Here is an 18,542-nt window from a genome sequence, read left to right on the forward strand (position 1 = left end):
GAGCTGTGTGCTTAGCCCTCTGCTCTACTCAGTTTACACTTGAGCTGCTAAACACAACTCCAATGCTGTACTTAAGTTTGCTGATGACACAAGTGGATAGGCTGAATCAAAGGTGGTGATGAATCAGCACATAGGAGGGAGACTGAAAATATGGCTGAGTAGTACCACAACTCAATGTCAGCGAGGCCAAGGAGCTGATTATTGACTACAGGAGGAGGAAACTGGTGGTCCATGAGTTGGGCCTCATCAGGTAGAGAGGGTCAGCCACTTTAACTTCCTCAGAGTTATCATTACATAGGAACTGTTCTGGGCCCACTGTGTCAGTACGGCAGAGCTACTACTTGTGAAGATTTGGCATGGTATCTAAAATGTTGACAAACTTCTATAGATGTGTGGTGGAAAGCAAATTCACTTGCTGCATCATAACGTGGTACGGAAACATCAATGCCTTTGAATGGAAAAACCTACAAAAAGTAATGGATAGGGCCCAGCCCATCATGGGTAAAGCCCTCCCCACGATCCAGCTCATCTACATGGAGCATTGTTGCAGGAAAACAGCATCCATTAAACAAGCCCAAGGCAACTGCCTATCTGTTGAAGAGCAGCACGTTTTTGTTTGAAAGTGGAAAGAGACATTTGAGTTAAAAAATAAACAAAAAACAGACAAAATTAGCAAGTAACAAGTATGGCCACACATTCATAAACAGTGGGAGTACCAGGTGATAATAATAACAAATAAAAAAAGCAGAAATGGCTGGCTACACTAGAAAGACTGATGCATTCAATTGCACAACGGATAAATGGATGATGTATACTGAACTAATTGAGCAGTATTTTTGAAGCAAGTAAAATAGCCAATGATAAATGAGTTCCAGTGAAACTGAGTGCAATGGAAATGTTTGCTGACAAGTTTAAATGCTTCATCCAAACCAGCCAAAATGAGCTTTGCTGTTATTGGGAATGTAATGCAGGAACATTTAGAATGAAAACCATTGTTGATTGCAGATGCTTGTGGTTTCATAACCCTATAAAAAGTAGTGGATATGGCTCAGTCCATCACAGGTAGAGCCTTCCCCACCGTTGAGCACATCGATGTGAAACATTGTCACAGGAAAGTAGTCTATCGTCAGGGACACCTACCACTCAGGACATGCTTTCTTCTCACTGTTGCCATTGGAAAGAAGGAATAGGAGCCTCAGGACTCAGACCACTAGGTTCAGGAACAGTTATCATCCCTCAAAAACCACCAGACTCTTGAGCCAGAGGGGATAAACTCACTCAATTTCACTTGCTCCATCACTGAAATGTTCCCACGACATATGGACTCACTTTCAAGGATGCTTCATGTCATGTTCTTGATATATATTTATCTATAAATTAATTAATTAATTGTTTTCCTTTCTTTTTGTATTTGTGCAGTTTAAAGTACAAAACTGGTTGTCCACCCCATTGGTGCAGTCTTTCATTGATCCTATTGTGGTTATTAGATTTATTGAGCATGCCTGCAAGAAACTGATTCTCGAGTTTGTATATGGTGATATATATATATACACACACACATACATATTCACTTTGATAAAAAATTTACTTTGAACTTTGTTTTCTTCTCTTCACCTCTGGAAATGATATATTAAGCATGAATATAGTTTATGGAGAATGAGATATCTCCAGAAATAACTATGGTCCATAAGCCCAAAATACAAATTCCAGTGAACTGAAGCCAGCTCAGATCAAGCCACACTTACTGTGAACATTGGAAAGCATGGAAAACCATATAGAATCTTTGTTATATGTCTTTTCATGGCTCTGATATTTGGACCCAATAGTCTTGTCCATTAAATCAATAGAATTAGCATTCTTGCCTTATGTTAGAAGGTTGAGGGTTCAAGTTTGAGCTTATATTGCAGTCTAATACTTAAGGGATTTTCTTTGAAGATGTATTAAGTTAAGCTCTCTCTGCTTTCTCTGGGGATGGATAGGACCATGAGCAGTACAGATGAAGTGGGATGAAGCACAAGCAAGGTCACAGCAGTGTCCTGGCCAATATTTATCCCCTAATTAATACTGATGTTTGACTTCATAATTTTTTGGGGGGAGGGGACATTTTCTGCACTAATGCATTTCGTTCAGTAATGATATTTCTTCAAAACTATTTTATTGATTGTACTTCATTGTTAAGCTCTTGAGAGAACCTTAATGAACACTTTTATTTATGGAAGAATACTGAATACATTTAAATTCATGCCTTATTGTAACATATGTCAAATATAAAATGTCACTTGTTCATCTTCCTCTCTCTGTCTAGGAAAAGGTTTGCTCAAACTCCGGAAACTGCAGACATTGCGACTGGATAGTAACCAGCTGATATGTGTGGAATCACGGGAGTTTGCAGGACTAAGTCAACTGACCTCTCTGGATATCAGCCACAACCAGCTTACCGACATCACTGTAAGGATGACTGAAACAATTATAGGGCTTTGGGAAATTGGTTTAGTCAATTATTCCCCTGCTGTGATTTTTCTTTAAGATATGTATATTTACTGCTTTTTTTGGTGTAAAGGAAATTCAGTAACTTTTTTTTAAGTTCACTAATCTTTTTCAAGAACATTTTAAATAAACACTTGGAATTTAAGAAACTTACTTTTAATGTTTTAAAAATACTGACTCCATCCAATAGCTCACTGCATGTTTCTTACACCAACTCACTCTTTCATTTTTGTGTTTCCTTACAACATAGTTGGAAGCCATTTGGCCCATCCTATCTACATCGGCTGTCAGAACAGTTCCATTCCCTTTCTAGTTTTCACGTGATCTGTTCTCCACACATTTCCATCCTACTTAAATTAAGGGCAATCAATAGTAAGTTAATCTACCAATCTGCATGTCTTTGGTAATTGGGAGGAAATTGGAGCATTCTGAGGAAACCCAAATGATTTCAGGAAGAACATGCAAATTCTGCAGAAAGTGCCTTGGAGCTCTTTAAAAGTACAGGGAAAAGGAGAGCATTAGTACTGTAAAGAAGTGGAATGTGAACAAAAATGCACCTCAAATAGAAAGGGAGAAAGTAAAAATTAGATGCATAATGAAGATAGCTTCCTCATCTGCACTTATTTGGGTCCTTCATAAATGCCCATGTGACAACATTGGCTAATATTTTATTCATCGTTGACATGCAAGAATGCAACTGAAACTCTATATCAAGCTTAGTATCACTTAGTACACACATCCCCAAATCTGAAACTGGCACAAAACTTGGTAGCCTAGTGAACTGTGAAGAATATCCAAGGAGATATGGACAAGCTCGAGAAATAGGTGGAGATCTGACAGATGAAATGTAATTATGAGGAATGAGTGTATTATGTGTTGGTAGGAGGGATGATAAAATGAAGTATAAAATATAAGACACAATTCAGAAAGGAATATAGGAGCAGAGAAATCGTGGGATTGCAAATGTGAAAGAACAGGTAAGAACATGAGAGAAAGAGCTTAAAAAGCATACTTTATGCTGGACTTTATAAATAGAGACCTAGAGTACAAAGGCAAGGAATTTACAATGAATCTTTATTGAAATAAAAATGACTCATCCATGACTGGAATATTGTGCCCAGTTCTGAGTACCACACTTCAGGAAAGTTGTGAAAGCTTTAAAGAGCATACAAAAGATATCTACCAAAATGACTCCAGTTCAGAAGTTAAGCTTGTTCTCATTGGAGCAGAGGAAGGTAAGAGGAGATCTGGTAGCTGTATAGTTCGAGAATATGGAAATTAGGAGTTTAAAGAAGACTTTTATAGAGCTCCAGGGCTCTTTCTGCAGAATTTACGGGTTCTTCCTGGAATGGAAACACCGATGCCCTAGATCAGAAAATCCTACAAGAAGTAGTGAATATGGTCCAGTCCATCACAGGCAAAGCCCTCCATTGAGCACATCTACACATCTACATGGAGCATTATTGCAGGAAAGCAGTATCCATCATCAGAGACCCCTAAGATCCAGGACATGCTGTCTTCTCACTGTTGCCCTCAGGAAGAAAGCTACAGGAGCCTTAGGACTCATACCACCAGATTCAGGCTCTTGAACCAGTGGGGATAACCTCACTTGCCTCATCACTGAACTGTTTCCACAACCTATGAGCTCACTTTCAAAGACTCTTCATCTCAAGTTCTTGATATTTATTGCTTATTTATTTATTGTTATTATTTCTTTTTCTTTTTTATTTGCACAATTTTTTTGCACATTGGTTGAACACCCAAGTTAGTTCAGTCTTTCATTAATTCTATTAAGGTTCTTGGATTTACTGAGTATGCCCACAAGAAAACAAATCTCAGGGTTTTATGTGGGGACATATGTGTACTTTGATAATAAATGTAGTTAAATATGTGGGTTATGACCAAATTTTAAAAAATAGCTGGAGTCACTTAGCACTTTAGTGCAATGCTGTTTATCAGGCACTTCAAAAATTAGTGAAAATAGTCAAAAAGAAAACTGGCAATATTTACAAAAAGATATATACCAGAAAACACAATAACAGCTGCATACTTATTCTTCCAGTGCGAACTCGTGGCAGCCCTGATCTTTCTCTCCTACTGAGGATGAAGAGCCCCATTTTATTAGGCACCAGCACATGCCATCAATAACCTACAAAGTTAACTTAAGACCACACATGGATTAGAATATGATACACTCCTTAATGTAGTTATAATCATATTACAAAATAAACAAATACAGTATACAAACAACATATACACATTTACATGTCCCCAATATTAAAGAAGTGAAATATTCCACAGAGTATGGCGTGAAAGGCACCATAAAGCCAGTCAGCTTGGTTTAGGACCCATAATCAGAATACACTGAGGAAGAAATTGAAGTGTGTACACTCTGTGCAATGACAGTAGAATGAGAACACAATGTTTGTGTGTGCAAAAGGAGTGTGCTTACTGAGTGCTCTCTGTCACAAACTTACTTTGAACTTTAAAATTATTTCCTTGATAAAAAGCTCAAGAGCTAAAAGTAGAATAAAGGTGTTAGCAAATAAACCAAAGGGAACATGAGGAAAAGTATTCACATAGTAAATGGCTATAGTCTTGGAAGCAATGCCAAGCATACTAGTAGGGGAAGCTTTCATATTTCCTTATAGTATGGATGGAATCTATTTAGAACCATCCCTTTCTTCTACTAATTTTCCCTACAACTTATTCTCCCCACATTCCCAGCTCATGTTCACCACTGGCGTGCATACTGCATACTGATGGCAATTTGCAGTGGCCAGTAAGGCCACCATCCTCCAGATGTTTGAGCTGTAGAAGGAAACCCGAGCGCCCACAGGAAACACACATGTTACAGAGAGAACTTGCAAACTCCACATGGGAAAAGAAAAGATAAATATTAAATCTGGGGCTCAGGCTCTTTCGTTAGAGGATGAATGAATAAATTTGCAGGGAGAGGCTAAGGGAATGGGACTATGTGCATTCTTCTTATGTTGAGGTTGTATGGATTTGATAGGCTGTATAGCTTCCTTCCAACCTGTATCTACCCTGTTAATTCTTGCATGCTCTTAACAAGATTGTAATAGCCTATTAACTGAAACTCCCTACATCTTACTTGCATTACTTTTCCATCTGTATTTCCTCTTTTCCTGCAGACTGAATTATCCTACTGACATAATTTCCTCTGCATGTAACAAGTTGCAGTTGAAAATGATATGCATTTATTGGATTTTTGGAAATGACATTTCCAGGATTTATTGGATTAGTCAGTGTGGGAATGCAAGTTAGTCTGTGACCTTTTTTGCATAACCTACCATTCTGTACGAATGAATTTTCAGTAACAAGTCCTAACTGCATTTTCTCTTCATTTAGGCTGTGAATGCGTTGCCCTGTCTTGAGGAGCTGTTTGCATCTCATAACAAGTTGTGTGGGATTGTTGATCTCAGTAGATGTAATAAGGTCAGTAGTAGAAGTACAAAATGCAGCAAATTCTGCTTGTTTCTTTCATGATAACAGTGACAAGAATAGTATTAATGATTTGCACTGATCTGTTTGCAGATAGGCAGTATTTAATTAATAGTTTGTCTCTGGCTCTACTTATTGCCCAAGATGAGATTTTCACAAAATTCTGAGATTTAAGAATTCAGCCAGACTAGTACAAGTAATCTCAGTTCATAAAGTGGGTTATGTAGGCATTATTTGACAGTTAAAATTATAAGACCATAAGATATTACACTATTTGGCCCATCAAGTCTGCTCCACCATTTCACTCAGCCCCATCTTCTGCCTTTTCCTCATATCCCTTCATGCTCAGACCAGTCAAGAATCTATCAACCTCTGCTTTAAGTATACCCAGTGACTTGGCCTCCACAGCCACCTGTTGCAATGAATTCCAGAGATTCATCACTCTCTGGCTAAAGAAATTCCTCCTCATCTCTGTTCTAAAAGGACACCCCTCTATTATGAGGCTGTGTCCTTTGGTAGACTCCACCTCCATAGAAAACATCATCTCTATCGATGCCTTTCAACATTCAATAGGTTTCAATCAAGTCATCCCTCATTCTTCTGAATTCCAGTGGATATAGGCCCAGAGCCATCAAACATTCTTCATATGATAAGCCTTTCAATCCCGCAATCATTTCTGGAAATCTTCTTTGAACCCTCTCCAATATCTACACATCCTTTCTTAAATATGGAGCACAAAACTGCTCATGATACTCCAAATGAGGCCTCTCCAATGTTTTATAAAGCCTCAACATTACATCCTTGCTTTCATATTCTAGTCCTCTTGAAATGAATGCTAACATTTGCCTTCTTCACCACTGATGCAACCTACAAATTAACCTTTAGGGAATCCTGCACGAGGACTCCCAAGTTCCTTTGCACCTCAGATTTTTGAATTATCTCTCTGTTTCGAAAGTAATCTACCCTTTTATTTCTTCTACCACAGTACTTGTCCATACAATTCCCGACATTGTATTCCATCTTCTACTTCTTTGCCTATTATCCTAATCTGTCTCAGTCCTTCTGTACCCTCTCTACTTCCTCAAAACTAGCTGCCCCTCTGTTGGTCTCTCATATTGTCCACAAACTTATGGTTATGGTTATGACTATAAGATACTTAACTTACATATAGTAAAGAGAAACAGTTGTGCGTGCTCTAGTTTCCTGATAGGCGAGAAGCCTCACTTATGATCATTTTTTGTAGTGTATGCCTCAGACCTAATCAATGCACTTCTCATGAATGCTCACTTAGCTGCATGAAGTGCCTTGAGGTCCAAGTTTCAAGATGCAGTCAAGCCAGCTACAAACTATCCTGAACAAACTTTGAGTGTACTAATATGAGACATTTCGAGAGATCATATTAAGTTCAAGAATTTGGCAAGAAGTCAGATGTACAGACTTCAGGTCACAAATTCACAAAAGTTATACAGCACAGAAATTTGACTGAACATGTCCGTACCAAACATTTTGCCCATATGCTCTAGTGATTCCCAAAGTGAGCAATATTGACTCCGTCCGGGGTGGTGGGAGTTTCTAAGGGAGCAATAAAGATAAAGGGGATGGTGGGGGGAGGGGAAGAGTGCTCAGTAGCAAGGGGTGCAGCTGAGGGATTCCTGGCTTAATTAAAGAAATGAATTACTTATTATAAACATTTGATGCTCAGTGCCTCATAATTAATTATGATGACCACGTAATCGCTTCATCTCTTGCTGACCCACCATTCTCTTAGACTTTGTCGAAGCCAGGCAACAAATCTTTGCTTCTTGGTTATGTTTGCTTTCTAAGAGATGAAAGCGTGGTTCAAGAGTTCTTATTTGCAAGGGGACTAGAAACAGATAAGGGGGAGGGGTCAATATTTCAGGTCGTTGTCCAAGTTTTCAAAGAGAAGGACATTCCACTCATCAATATGCTTGCATCTGCAACAGATGTTGCACCATTAGTGACAGAATGCCACTGTGGGGTTATTACTTTCTTGCAAAAAAGCTATAACTAACGTATTTACCATTCACGGCATAATTAACATACTTCTTGTAGCAAAAAACAAGTGATCAGTGCATATATCATTAAATACTGTTATCACGGTGGTAAATAAAATCAAGTCCCACAGTCTCAATTCTCAACTATTTCGAGAACTTTTTATTGAAAATGCTGAACAGTTTAAATGCTTGCTGTTGCACACAGAAGTCAGGTGGCTCTCAAAAGGAAACAGCCTGAGATGCTTTTGCATGCTTTTTGTAACCGTGATAAAATTCTGAGAACGGTTGAATGCTTCATTCAGTCATCAATTCAAGTATATTCAGAATCAGAATCGGGTTTATTATTACTGACGTGTGATGTGAAATTTGTTAACTTAAACACCAGCAGTTCAATGCAATACATAATGTAGTAGAGAGAAAAAGATAATAAATAAAATAAAACATAATGATAACAGATAAACAAGTAAATCAATTATATATATTGAATCGATTTTTAAAAAGTGCAAAAACAGAAATACTGTATATTTTTAAAAAAGAGTGAGGTAGTGTCCAAAGCTTCAATGTCTATTTAGGAATCGGATGGCAGAGGGGAAGAAGCTGTTCCTGAATCACTGAGTGTGTGCCTTCAGGATTCTGTACCTCTTACTTGATGGTAACAATGAGAAAAGGGCATGCCCTGGGTGCTGGAGGTCCTTAATAATGGACGCTGCCTTTCTGAGACACTGCTCTCTAAAGATGTCCTGGGTATTTTGTAGGCCAGTGCCCAAGATGGAGCTGACTGGATTTACAACCTTCCGCAGCTTCTTTTGGTCCTGTGCAGTAGCCCCTCCATACTGGACAGTGATGCAGCCTGTCAGAATGCTCTCTATGGAATAACTATAGAAGTTTTTGAGTGTATTTGTTGACATGCCAAATCTCTTCAAACTCCTAATTAAGTATAGCTGCTGTCTTGCCTTCTTTATAACTACATCGATGGGACCAGGTCAGATCCTCAGAGGTCTTGATACCCAGGAACTTGAAGCTGCTCACTTTCTCCACTTCTGATCCCTCTATGAGGATTAGTATGTGTTCCTTCGTCTTACCCTTCCTGAAGTACACAATTAGCTCTTTCATCTTACTGACGTTGAGTGCCAGGTTGTTGCTACGTCACCACTCCACTAGTTGGCATATCTCACTCCTGTACGCCCTCTCATTACCAACTGAGATTCTATCAACAATGGTTGTATCATCAGCAAATTTATGGATGGTATTTGACCTATGCCTAGCCACATAATCATGTGTATATATAGGCATGCCATTGCTTATTTGTCAGAATTATTTGCAAAGTTTAATGAATTTAGTCTTCAATTGCAAGGAAGTGATGTAAAGTCAAATCCGTTGTTTCCACCCTTTTGTCTAAGTTAAGCTATTTAAGTGCAACACTGGCCGTTACAACCTCTTTCAATTTCCAAACCACTCTGAGTTGGAAGAGAAAGAAAGAATACTGGATGATGGTCTTCCAATATATTGTGCACACCTGGGTGAGATGCATAAAGACAAGTCAGACAATTTCAGGATCTTTTCTCAATCTAAATTCCAGTTTGGGTAATAAATCCATTCCTGAGCACTCATAATGAGGAATCAATAGGAAACGTGGAGGAAGAACTGATCTCACTGCAAAATGACTTTGAGCTGCAGCTGAGGTTTAAAAAATCAGTTTTGGTTACAGAAGGAAATCTCTGAACTATCCTGAACACTGGAAAAAGGTCAAGAAGTTCTTTATTGCCTTTCCAATATCATATTCAGTGGAGTGTGGTTTCAGTGCAGTCACCCAACTTCTTTCAAAGCAGCAAAAAAGTGCATGGCGATCTGAGACTCCTTTTGAGTGACATTCAGCCTGAATTTTAGAAGCTGATATCTCTGCACCAAGCCCATCCATCTCATTGAAAGGTGAAAAAGCAATAAAGTAATGAATAGTTGGACTGCTAATTTATGCTCTAAAATTGTTGATGAAAATTGTTTTATTGTAATTTAAGAAATAATTTTATACCCATAGCCATATATTCTATATAGGTTTGTTGACCTGTATGTGGGAGGTCTGGGCATCAAGCCACATCATCGCAGGATGGGGTTTGGTGAAGGGCATTGGAACTCTTATTATGTGATTGTAATCTTGTGTGTGACAGCTGGTAATGTGTCTTTGCACCTCGACTCCACAGTAGCGCTGTTTCCTTTGGCTGTATTCATGAGTATTCACGAATGGTTAAATGACAAACTTGAACTGAATTGAATTGAAACAGATTTGATAATTTTCGCAATTATCTATCACTCCTTTGAATTTGCAGTTCCTGCTTACTTTCACTGTGCATCGTAAATCAAAATTCTTTATAGTTTTATGTAATGGTGGGAAAGGGAGATGTGTGTTGCGAATGTGGTCTGGGAGCCAAGGGGGTGGTAACCCAAAAAAGTGTGGGATTCACTGATCTACATTAATCTGATCTACCCACATTGGACCTGAGGAATCTCTCTCAATCAGCGGTTCTTGCAGAAGAAATAGGGGTGCACCGCTGCGTTATGCAGTTTGGGTAACAGATATTCACAATAATGTGATCCACAAATCACTCCCAAATAGTTCAGATATAGAACAATATTTTAATAGTTCAGATATAGGGGGTGGGTGTTTGGAGAAGCTGTTTTAATGTCACTCATCCCAGCTCCACAATCAGGTCTTTAAATTATAGTGATAGTTGGCAGTGATCCATTTAAGAACAATGAATCAGATGGCATGGCATACATGATACCCTTGTGAAAAAAGAGATGGAAAAACATGCCATACAACTCAGAGCCTATCAGTTTAACCTTGGCAGTGAAGCTTTTAGGAACAATAGTAAGAGGGAAAATTGATAGGCATTTAGAAAAGTTTGAGTTAAAAAGAGAGCTAACATGAATTTAATAAATTGAAGACAAATTGTGCTTGACTAACCTGATTGAATCTTTGAGTGAATAGAAAAAGTTGAGGGAACAATTGTGGATTTTAATTTATTTTTATTTATTGAGATGTAGCGTGGAATATGTCTTTCTGGCCCTTTGAGCCGTGCCATCCAGTAAAATCTTAACATAATCACAGGACAATTTATAATGACCAATTAACCAACCAACTGATCGGTCTTTGAACCATGGGAGGAAACCAAAGCAACTGGAGGAGTCCCACATGGTTACGGAGGGAACGTGCAAACTCCTTACAGACAGCGGTGGAAATTGAATCTGGGTCGCTGGTACTGTAAAGTGTTGTGCTAACCACTGCGCTACCGTGCAGCAGTTGGCTAACTCCCATAGAAAATAAAACAAAAATTGATCTCCATGGAATAAACATTTAATTGTTAGCATTGTTACAGAATTTGAACAAGAAAAACAGCATGGTAAATGTTTGTTTTTCTGCCAGGAGGATAGTTCTTTGGAAGTTGGCTAAGACAACTACTTTTATGATGTATATTAATGATTTGTATATGGATGTGTATATTAAAATTTCACCAGTTGCAAATAGCATCAAATTTAGAAAAATATATAAATTTTAAAGAATTTAAAATTTTAAAACTTATAAAGGATTAAGGAGAAGGACTTTGTTATGCTTGCCTTCATAGCCCAATGTGCAATCATAGTAATTTATAATAATGTATAGTAAATAGAACAGTCAATGTATCATAGAATTCACTCAAATCAGCGTGAGTTCATTAGTCTGATGGCCTGGTGGAAGAAGCTGTCACGAAGCCTGTTAGTCCTGCCTTTTATGCCGTGGTATCGTTTCCCAGATGGTAGCAGCTGGAATAGGGGTGACTCAGGTCCCCAATGATCCTGATGCAGCCAGTCAGGATGCTCTCAATTGTGCCCTTGTAGAAAGATTTTAGGATCTGGAGACCCATACCAACTTCCTCAATTGTCTGAGGTGAAAGAGGCACTGTTGTGCCTTTTTCACTACACAGCTCATATGTACAGACCACGTGAGGTCCTTGATGATGTAGATGTCGAGGAACTTAAAGCTGTTTACCTTTTCAACCCCAGATCCATTGATATTAATAGGGGTTAGCCAGTCTCCATTCTTCCTGTAATCCACAACCAGCTCCTTTGTTTTTGCAACATTCAAGGAGAGGTTGTTTTCTTGACTTCACTGTGTCAGAGTGATGACTTCTTCCCTGTAGGCCACCACGTTATTGTTTGAGATAAGGCCAATCAATGTAGTGTCGTTGGCAAATTTAATTAGTAGACTAGAGCTATGGGTGGCGACACAGTCATGGGTATATAGGGAATAAAGGAAGGATGTGGTACAATAGAGAGTGCAGAAGAGATTTACCAGGATATTGCCTGGAATGGAGAAGTCTAAGAGAAGACACTATAAAAGTTTATAAAATCATGAGCAGTGTAGATAGAGTCTTTATTCCAGGGCAGTCACTGGTTTCAGGTGATAGGGGTAACATTTAAAGATCTGGGCATAAATTTTTCACACAGAGGGCAGTGGAATGTGCTGCCAGTGAAATGGCAGAAGCAAGATAAAATTACACATTTAAAAGGCACTTGGACATATAATTACATAAGAAAAGTGTAGAGGGACATGGGGCTAATGCAGATAAATGAGATTAATGTAGACAGAGATCACAGTTGGTACAGAGAATTGGACGGTAAGGGCCTGTTTCTGTGATGTAAATTTCTATGATTCTATGAGAGTAGAAATAGACTACAAGAAGATATGGGCAGATTAACAGATGGATGTTCAAGTGACAAGTTAAGCCTAATATTGAGATCTCTGAAGTGACAACATAGTGGCAGAAAAATCAAAGAGGCATGATGTAGACTAAGGAACATTCTTCTAAAGGGTGTGCAGGAGTAGAAGACATAAAGATACAATTTTGAAAGTGACAGACAAGTTATGAGAGTGGTTAGTGTGGCATATGGAATCCTGGTTTTCATAAACTAGGGGTGGGGGAGACAGAAAAAGCAGGAAGTTTATGATGTAAAAATTGGCCAAACATTCTGGTCTCTTTTAAAGAGGAATCTGAAGGTCTTGGAGAGATTACAGAATAGATCCACTAGAATGGCCTAGGGATGAGGGATTTCAGCTGTGAAGAAAGATTGGAGAAACTGGGAATGTTGTCCTTGGAGCAAAGAAGTTTGGATGGAGTTCTGATAGAGATGTTCAAGGGACTCAACTGGGGTGGCGGGAAGTCAAAGTGGGGAGCAAAAGGTGGTGTGGATTTGAGTGGTTATAATCTGAAAATTACTGCCTGCAAGAGCAGTGGAAACAGAGTCAGTGTAATTAGATTTTCACTTGAGGAAAACTCATTTCCATGTCCAGCGAAGAAGAACAGAGAACTGGTAATAGACTTCTTTGCAAGTATAAGGTGTTGACACAGCAGGCTAGGTTTGCGGCCTCCTGAGCTGTAGTCATAAGACCAGAAGACATAGGAGCAAAATCAGGTCATTTGGCCCATCAAATCTACTCCTCCATTCTATTATGTCTTATTAATTATCCCTCATGCCATTCTCTTGCCTTCTCCCCATAACCTTTGACGTCCTGACTAATCAAGAACCTGTTAAGCTCTGTTTGAATTATACTCACTGACTTGGCCTCCACAACCATCTGTGGCATGGAATTCCACAGATTCACTACCCTCTGGCTGAAGAAATTTCTTCTTATTTCTATTCTAAATGGGCATCCCTCTATCCTGTGCCCTCTGGTCCTTGACACACCCACTATAGGAAACATCCTCTCCATATCCACTTTATCTACGCCTTTTAATATTCATTAGGTTTCAATGAGATTTCCCCCCAACCCATTCTTCTAAAATCCATGAGTACAGGCTCAGAGTCATCAAATGCTCCTGATACATTAACTCTTTCATTCCTGGAGTTATTCTCATGAACCTCCTCTACAATGCAGCACATCTTTTCTTAGATAACGGGCCCAAAACTGCTCATAGTACTCCAAGTGCAGTCTGACCAATGCCTTATAAAACCTAAACATCCTTGCTCTTATATTCTAGTCCTTTTGAAATGAATGCTAACATTGTATTTGCCTTCCTTACCACTGACTCAACCTGCAAGTTAACCTTTCGGGATTCCTGCACAAGGTCTCTTAAGTTCCATTGCACTTCTCCCCGTGTAGAAAATAGTCTGTCTCTATTTCCTCTACAAAAGTGCATGACCATTGGCTTCCCTATGCTATCTTGCATCTGCTACTTATTTGCCCATCTTCACAATCTATCTAAGTCTTTCTGCAGACTCTCTACTTCTTTAACACGTACCTTCCACATATCTTCATATTGTCTGCAAACCTGGCCACAAATTCCGTCATCCAGGTCATTGACATGTAACAGAAAAAGGAGCATTCCCGTCACCTACCCCTGTGGAATACAGCTTGACACTGGAGGCCAACCAGAAAAGGCCTCCTTTATTCGCACTCCTAGTCTTCTGCCAGTCAACCACTCTTCGGTCCATGCTAGTATCTTTCCTGTAATACAATGGGCTCTTGTTAAATAGTCTCATGTATGGCATCTTTTCAACGGCTTTCTGAAAATCCATGCAAACAACGTTCCCTGACTCTCCTTTGACTATCCTGCCTGTAATTCCAATAGATTCAGGCAAGAGTTCCCCTTCAGAAAACCCTGCTGACCTTGGCCTATTTTGTCATGTGCCTCTTAGTACCCCAAAACCTCATCCTTAATAGTGGATTCCAAAACCTTCCCACTCACTGAAGCCAGTTTAACTGGCCTATAATTTCCTTTCTTCTGCCTCCCTCCCTTCTTAAAGAGTGGAATCAGAATCATGTTTATTATCACTGGCACGTGTTGTGAATTTGTTAAATTAGCAGCAGCAGTTAAGTGCAATACATAATATTGCAAAAAATATTAAGGAAAAAATAAATAAATCGATTACAGTATATGTATATTGACTAGATTAAATATGCAAAAAACAGAAATAAGGTGACTTCCGGTAAGATGGCGCTCGCTTAGCTGCTCCGAACTTTTGTTCCGTTACTGTCGCTACCTTTGCACTAAATGTCTCTATTTTATAAAGCTTAGATAGGAATTATTTCGGTATCTCTTACTTGCCTGTGAATATATCTAACCTACAATGTTTAGCAAGAGCTGTAAATCCGGGAGAAAAGAAACTACGACTTCGTCGGGCGTGACGATGGAGGCGCTTGCAAATCTCCGAGACGAAATCTTAAAGGAAATTAAAACCGCTTTCAAACAGTTAGAAGACAAACTGGATCGGATCAACGATAAAGTGGACAAACATGCTGTACACTTATCTCGCATCGATTCGACTTCTGAAGCTTTAGAAAGTCGGGTTCGATACTTGGAGACTCTCTGTTCCAGCTTAGAGGAAAAATCTAATAAACTTCTTTCCAAAATGGTGGATCTCGAAAATCGTAGCAGACGCTGCAACATCAGAATTCTGGGATTACCAGAGGCAACTGAGAAGGGGTGAACCGTGAAGTTTTTCGCCGAGTTTCTCTGTGAGATATTCGGGAAGGATCTGCTTCCAAACCCGCCCGAGCTCAAACGGGCACACAGAGTTAATGTACCCCCCGGAATTCTGGGCACTCGTCCGTGACCAGTAATCTTGTGTTTCCATCAATACCAGGTAAAACACAGTCTGATTGTGGAGGCACGTCGCAGAGGCTCTTTTTCTTTCCAGGATACAACCATTCGCTTTGTGGAAGATTTTGCACCCCAGACTTTAAAGATGCGCGCTGAGTATAAAGGCATAATGAAAGTGCTTTTTGATCGTGGTTTCAAACCTTCCTTTCGTAATCTTGCTGACCTAAGAATCAAGTTTAATACCGGGGAATTCAAGTGGTTCAAATCAGCGAGGGAAGCCGAAGCGTTTGTGGCAAGTCTTCCGGCTATCCAGTCATCTTCGGAATCTGATCGGACTTCCTAAAATGGTGGATAAGTACTCCTCATAGTAAAATTACTTTCTCTGGACTCGGAATTCACTTGAATCACTCAGACATTATTCACTGAAACTCTAAAGGCTGTTGACAATCTCTCCCGGGATTTGGTGTGTGTGTAATCTATTTTCACCTCTGTATAACTTTACCTACAGAGTTCTACAACTAAATCTAACTTGTTTTGGAGGTTTGAAGTCTTTAGTGAAGGCCTCCCTGTTTGTCGGTTCACAGTTCAACTGCTGATTTATTTTTCCTCTGTTTTAAATACTTATTTATTTTATCTTTTTCTCTTCTTCACCCCCTTTTTTTTCCATTCTCTGAATGTTTCTTTCTCCCTTCTCAGTAAACGGTTGATAAATACTCGTCTTGAATTTACAATTTTCCCTTCCTCTTTTTTTTCTTTTTCCTTCTTACCTTTTTTTTCCCCTTTCTCTTACTTTATCCTTCTATAATATTTCGCGGGTAGATTAGTTTTGGTTTTTTTCCGATTTTCTCTGTATTAAGTTGTATATCTCAGCAGAAGGTGTTCTAATCTGTAGTTATGTTTCCTAGTGCATAAACTAGTTACTGTTTGTTATAGCATTTATACGGAACTGCTGTCAATGACACAGATCTAGAAGTTGTATTTGGGTTAATTTCTTTGGTAGAGCTAGCTACTTGTTTTGGTAGCCGTCTAGTTTTGGGTTGTGTGGATGGGGTGGGTTTTCCAGTTCCAACATTTCTTTATTGGTTAGGACATGTTTATATTTTGACCTTACGAATCTATGTTTACATCTCTGCTCCCAGACTGCTATTGTACCGCTTGATTTTTTATATGCCTGCTGCCTTTTATGCATTAGTAATTGATAATGGCAAGTGCACTTAAATTTGTGAGCTGGAATGTAAAGGGACTGAACCACCCTGTTAAAAGGAGGAAGGTATTCTCACATATTAAACAACTCAAAGCTGACATTGCTTTCCTCCAAGAAACTCATACTCGTTCATTATTCAGTTCTCAATTCGGATTTAAAGTTCCATAAGATCTGGGGGCCTTTTATCGAGTACTTTCATAACCTTCCTCTTGACTAGGGCTTTTTTTTTCTTTTCGGTCCCTTGCTTTCAGCTCCCTTTCTTTTCTGGTAGTAGGCATTATTATCCTCTGTTGCTAAGCGTATTCACAGTCTGGGAGTTTGACTGTCCGGACTTATACTCTCTATATTGTGTGGTGGTTGGTCTGGAATTGTTGTTTTTTTTTTCTTGTGTTGTGGGGTTTGGGGAGGACACTAAGCTCACTTGTCTTTAATTTAGGTGCTTTTTTGTTAAATTCTCTTCCTCTGTAGCATATTGTTATTGTATGCTTAACCTTGCTCTGTATTAATGCTCCTCATTGGGATTTGGGGTTTTTAATTTTGTAAAATGTTTTGGAAAAACTAATAAATTTTTTTTTAAAAAAACAAACAAACAAATAATATATATTTAAAAAGTGGGGTAGTGTTCAAGGGTTCAATGTCCATTTAGGAATTGGATGGCAGAGGGGAAGAAGCTGTTCCTGACTGAGTGTGTGCCTTCAGGCTTCTGTACCTCCTACCTGATGGTAACAGTGAGAAAAGGGCATGCCCTGGGTGCTGGATGTCCTTAATAATGGACATTGCCTTTCTAAGACACCACTCCTTGAAGATGTCCTGGGTACTTTGTAGGCTAGTACCCAAGATGGAGCCAACTAAATTTACAACCTTCTGCAGCTTCTTCTGCTCCTGTGCAGTAGCCCCTCCTTACCAGTCAGAATGCTCTCCACAGTACATCAATAGAAGTTTTTGAGTGTATTTGCTGACATGCCAAATCTCTTCAAACTCCTAATGAAGATGTAGTCGCTGTCTAGCCATCTTTATAATTGCATTGACTTGTCGGGACTGGGTTAGGTCCTCAGAGATCTTGACACCTAGGAACTTGAAACTGCTCACTCTCTCCACTCCAGTAGAGGGACATTTGCAATTTTCCAGTCCTCTGGAACCATTCCAAAATATATGATTCTTGAAAGATCATTACTAATGCCTCCACAATCTCTTCAGCTACGTCTTTCAGAACCCTCGGGTATAGTCCATCTGGTCCAGGTTTCTTATCTATCTTCCCAAGCACCTTCTCCTTAGAAATAACAACTACACTCACTTCTGCTTCTGACGCTCTCGAATTTCTTTGTATCTTAATGTTTCATTGTCATTCTTTTATGCATGCATTAGCAGTCTGATTGTATGATGCACTTATGGCCAGTTATCAGCAAATAAGTTTATATTTCTGCTGTTTTTTGCATGTGCTTGGTTAGCCCTTACTTAAATTTTGATTCTGGGAAATTATAGATTCTTACGCCAGGGCTCTACTGGGCCATTTCAAGCATTCCTACCCATTCTACTTCGAGCTGCTTTCAGGATCTCCCTCTCAGTGCTGTTGAGGTTTACTGATGGCCTTCCCATTCCCAAACCCCAAAGCCATCTGCTTCTGCAGCAGATGCCACAAACCAACTGATAATGAACTGAAGGGCACCAAAAGATTTGTACTAGAAAAAATAGTGGTTACACTATTTCACATGTATGATTTCACAGCATGGTTTAAATGTTATAGAAAGTAATTACCCGGTACGTATTTTAAGCTGTGTCCTCTGCTAGAAATTA

At 39.1% G+C, this 18,542-nt stretch overlaps 1 protein-coding gene across 4 annotated transcripts in view; it reads left to right on the forward strand.

Moving 5' to 3' along the window:
• Positions 1-18,542, forward strand: part of LOC140714544 (uncharacterized) — a 153,601-nt gene that overhangs the window by 65,491 nt on the left and 69,568 nt on the right. For all 4 annotated transcript variants that reach the window (XM_073025819.1, XM_073025822.1, XM_073025821.1 and 1 more), the window contains 2 exons: positions 2,306-2,448; positions 5,860-5,946. In XM_073025819.1, coding sequence (XP_072881920.1) covers positions 2,306-2,448; positions 5,860-5,946 — 230 coding nt within the window. The remainder of the gene's footprint in view (positions 1-2,305; positions 2,449-5,859; positions 5,947-18,542) is intronic.

This window comes from Hemitrygon akajei, chromosome 22 (assembly GCF_048418815.1).
Source record: "Hemitrygon akajei chromosome 22, sHemAka1.3, whole genome shotgun sequence".
NCBI lineage: Eukaryota > Metazoa > Chordata > Chondrichthyes > Myliobatiformes > Dasyatidae > Hemitrygon > Hemitrygon akajei.